Raw genomic sequence first — 3,801 nt, forward strand, 5'->3', positions numbered from 1 at the left:
TCCCCTGTGCTTCCGCGTTCGTCACTTCTGAGTGGCGCATGGATGTCCTACGCCATCCGCCCAGAGCTGCTTCCATGTACAACAGTGAGCGCAAGCTTGATTAAATTGATTATTACGTTTTAAATATGGTTATTTTTCTTACAAAAACGCATTTCACTACAGGAGGCCTTTGTTCACCCCCCAATTTTATTATGGATGGATGCACTTTATTTCACTTCTTTTGGACTGATGCACTGCAACACAATCTTGTGCACACTAGTTACTTCTTAATGGTGTTGAACTTCACCTACTCTGTCAATATCAGAGTAAGTCCAGAGAAACCTCAAAGAGTTCCTGAGTACTAGCATTACTAAAGACAGCATTACTCAAATCTTGATTAACTATAAATAATTAGACAGTATAATTGGTTCAATTATACTGAGGCGGTTCAGAAGATTGATGTGTTTGATGTGTTTATGAAGAACAGAAAGAAAGTTAAATGATCTAATCTTGGCATAGAACAACAGCATGTTATTATACAAATCCACTGGAGTAAATTGCTTAAGTATTTGTCATGCATGACAAAAATGTGTGTAATATATCACAACAAAACAAAACATCTTCAATTATTGTTTATTTGAGAATTATTTATTTGTGAAGTATAAGCATATACTATAGATGATCTTAAAGTAAACAGACATGAAGTAAAAACCACAAAACCAATTCTGATTTTAAAATCCCATAAAACAGGGATGGGAGTGAAAATCATCTTTCATAATGGAGGAACTGTGGAAATATCAGTCATCCATAACAAAAGAGGTGGGCGGGTGTCAGAAATGTCAACAGAGCAAACAGAAAAGAAACAAATGTTCCCTCTAAATCAAGCTCTTTCACTCATATGGCTAGTAATGAACAACATTAGTGAGACGATTACCTGTGATTATCCAAAATGGCCTGGTTGCTATAGATGTGTTAAGGTTGTGGTATTCCAGAGCTGAAGAGGGAAGATAGTGAGAGGGACGAGAAAGAAAGCAAGATAAACTGTTGTAGAGAGGGAGAATAGATAAGAAAGCTTGTTTCCAAAGACATTGCTTTGATCCTGCTCAGTCGATATTAAAGATATCAAGGTTACATTTTCACAGAATGTTCTTTACCTTATGAAGGATGGTTTTATGTAGAAAACAGTAAATCACCAAAAAAAAAAAAGACTTTAGCTGGGTTTTCACAGCCAGGGTCAAATATTGTTATTCTTTTGTTGGTTTGATTGCTACTATTGTCCTCATTTTGGATGAAAAGCATCTGCTAAATAATTAAATATAAATACAGAAACTTCAACAAAGCAGAGACAAAGCAGATAAGAATGGACTGTGAGGAGAAAGCAAATGACCTCACAGTCAGTATGAGCAAAACTGTGACAGTGAGGTGTGTGATATTCTCACCATCACATTACAGTTGCATGTGGAACCATGTTCTTTCCACACAGACACACACATAAGTGTATCCGTTATTCCCTACTGTTAATTATTATTCCCTGTAATTGGCTTTGATGTGCGTGCTGTGCCCTGGCCCATGTATGCATGAACCTGTTTCCACCTCCTGTGAACACTACAAACCAAACAGAAACCTCTCTCTGGTAGAAAATCATCTATCTTTTTATGCCTCTAACATGTTCAGATGATCATGTCTGAAAAAACATATTTAGCATTAATGCTGTGTGTGTGTGTGTGTGTGTGTGTGTGTGTGTGTGTGTGTGTGTGTGTGTTTTCTTTCAGGTTTACAAAAATATGAACAAAAAATTGACCATACTGAATCATACTCAACTGATTTATATAATTTTAATCTTTATTATATATTATATGTAAATTCTGCATCCTTTACCAACACTTTTCCCAAAAGGAATATAAAAGGAAATAAAAAAGTGTAACAATTGCATATGTTACATCCTATTTGTATAATTGAGGAATGCCAGGGAGAACTTACGCTCAGCTGTGATCAGTGGAGGGTAAAACAGGAAGTAACCGACAAGCTCAGCAGTCAGTTGGCTGAGAAGGTTACTGGCAGTTGTGCCATTGAGAGTGACACTGCCATTATGCACCACATATATCAGAGATACAGCAGGAGAACCCATAGTCTGTGATGTGCTCAAGATCTGTGAGAAAAGAGGAGCGAGAATCAGAAAATGTGTTATATTTTACTAGTGCTCAGACTGACCTTTACCAAAATCAACAAAATGGAATTGTCAGCATTTCCCCCCCAAAAAAGAACAGAACAAAACAAAAACCTCCTCATTTGAAATACAAAATAAATAAAGGTAAAATAAAGGTAATTTAAAGTTTAGGCCCTCCCACCTGTACAGTGAGACCGCTGTGTGAGTTCATCAATATGGCCTCTGCTTCAGCAAAAGCATTCTCCAGTCTCTGCTCCATCATCTGAGTAAATCTGCAGGACTTGAGGTCATCTCCAGGCCCTACAAACCTCAGAACTACACACACATACAACAAGGATATGCACATAGAAGAAACCAAATGAAAAGAAGTTGCTGAAACATGCAGAACTCCGTTATGTGCACTGCACAAACATTCTCTGAACAGTACGATTCTCAAACGAACTTTATTTTATTATGCTGTGGCATTGCTGAATGCTTGATTCTGATTCAAGATGTAAGTAAGCAACATCACAAGAGCAAAACTGCTGTTTCATGAATATCAGCCCAGCACTGAATCAGCCCAGCCCATCGGCTGGGGGCAGGACTATCTAATCTACTAATTGTCTATTATAATAGTAACATTTCAGAATAAGTGTACAAGTTGTTAACATTAGTTAACCACATTAGTTAACATGAACTACCAGTGACAATACTTGTAAACCGATCATAATTTTTCAAGGCCAATTCCGATTGCCAATACTTTTTTCTTAGTTTAAGCAAGATATAAGAAACAACAAAAGAGTACATGAACAAGATCAAGATGTATATTTGCTCTATTATAGGCCATACTAGCCTTAAAAAAAATAATAATTCGTAGCTATTTGAAATGAGATGTAACCACTGCATTTTAGTCACAATCCAAACAAAGATGAATACTTTTAAAAACAATATTAAAATTAGGGGTTGCACCGACTAATCGACTTCAATGCTCTACCATGACACTTTAAACTTGACGTCGACTAGTCGCTGGTCCTATAGAGGGCGCAACAGGATAAGAAATCTTTGAAGGACTTCCACATTTACGCTCAGTTTCCAAACAGTTAAAATGACAAATAAATGCATACTCTGATAGCGCTCCACAAGACATGTGTGATTATATTACTGGATGCTCGAAATTGAACAGGAGAATGCACGTTTTAAACAGCTTATTGTACAGGTAAGTTAATCACCATTCTAATCTAATGCGCTGCTGCACTGTAATGCACACACATAGGCTACAGACAGTAGCTCGTACATCACGCACACTTCGCGCGCACACAGAATCATACAGCGCGGAAATGTATTGTCAACACTCAGTACGTTTACATGGACAACAATACTCCGATTTTAATACAATTAAGACAATACTATGATTAAGAATCTACCATGTAAACAGAGATTTTTGATTACCTTAATCCGGCTAAAGTCATAATCGAAGTAAACACTAATCGAATTAAGACATGTGGAGTATTCCTATTTTAGTCGCATTACTGAAGTGCAGTATAGACATGTAAACACCTTAATCAAATTATTACCGTCGTGTTGGACTTTTCGCCACATTTTGCGACAGGATACACACACGGCAGTGGTGAACCGTTTGACGGCAAATAAAAGAGCTTCAACACCGCCATCGTCTG

The 3,801-nt window shown here is 37.2% G+C and overlaps 1 protein-coding gene across 1 annotated transcript in view; it reads right to left on the bottom strand.

The window, feature by feature from the left end:
* The window catches only part of LOC107676473 (UPF0606 protein KIAA1549L-like), a 53,081-nt gene extending 49,357 nt beyond the window's left edge, over positions 1-3,724 (bottom strand). Inside the window, exons 1-4 of the mRNA XM_016471023.1 lie at positions 3,700-3,724; positions 2,328-2,461; positions 1,960-2,128; positions 914-973 (exon numbers count right to left, since the gene is read on the bottom strand). Coding sequence (XP_016326509.1) covers positions 914-973; positions 1,960-2,128; positions 2,328-2,461; positions 3,700-3,724 — 388 coding nt within the window. The remainder of the gene's footprint in view (positions 1-913; positions 974-1,959; positions 2,129-2,327; positions 2,462-3,699) is intronic.
* Positions 3,725-3,801: the final 77 nt, after the last annotated feature.

This window comes from Sinocyclocheilus anshuiensis, unplaced genomic scaffold (genome assembly GCF_001515605.1).
Source record: "Sinocyclocheilus anshuiensis isolate Anshui unplaced genomic scaffold, SAMN03320099.WGS_v1.1 scaffold168, whole genome shotgun sequence".
Classification (NCBI taxonomy): domain Eukaryota; kingdom Metazoa; phylum Chordata; class Actinopteri; order Cypriniformes; family Cyprinidae; genus Sinocyclocheilus; species Sinocyclocheilus anshuiensis.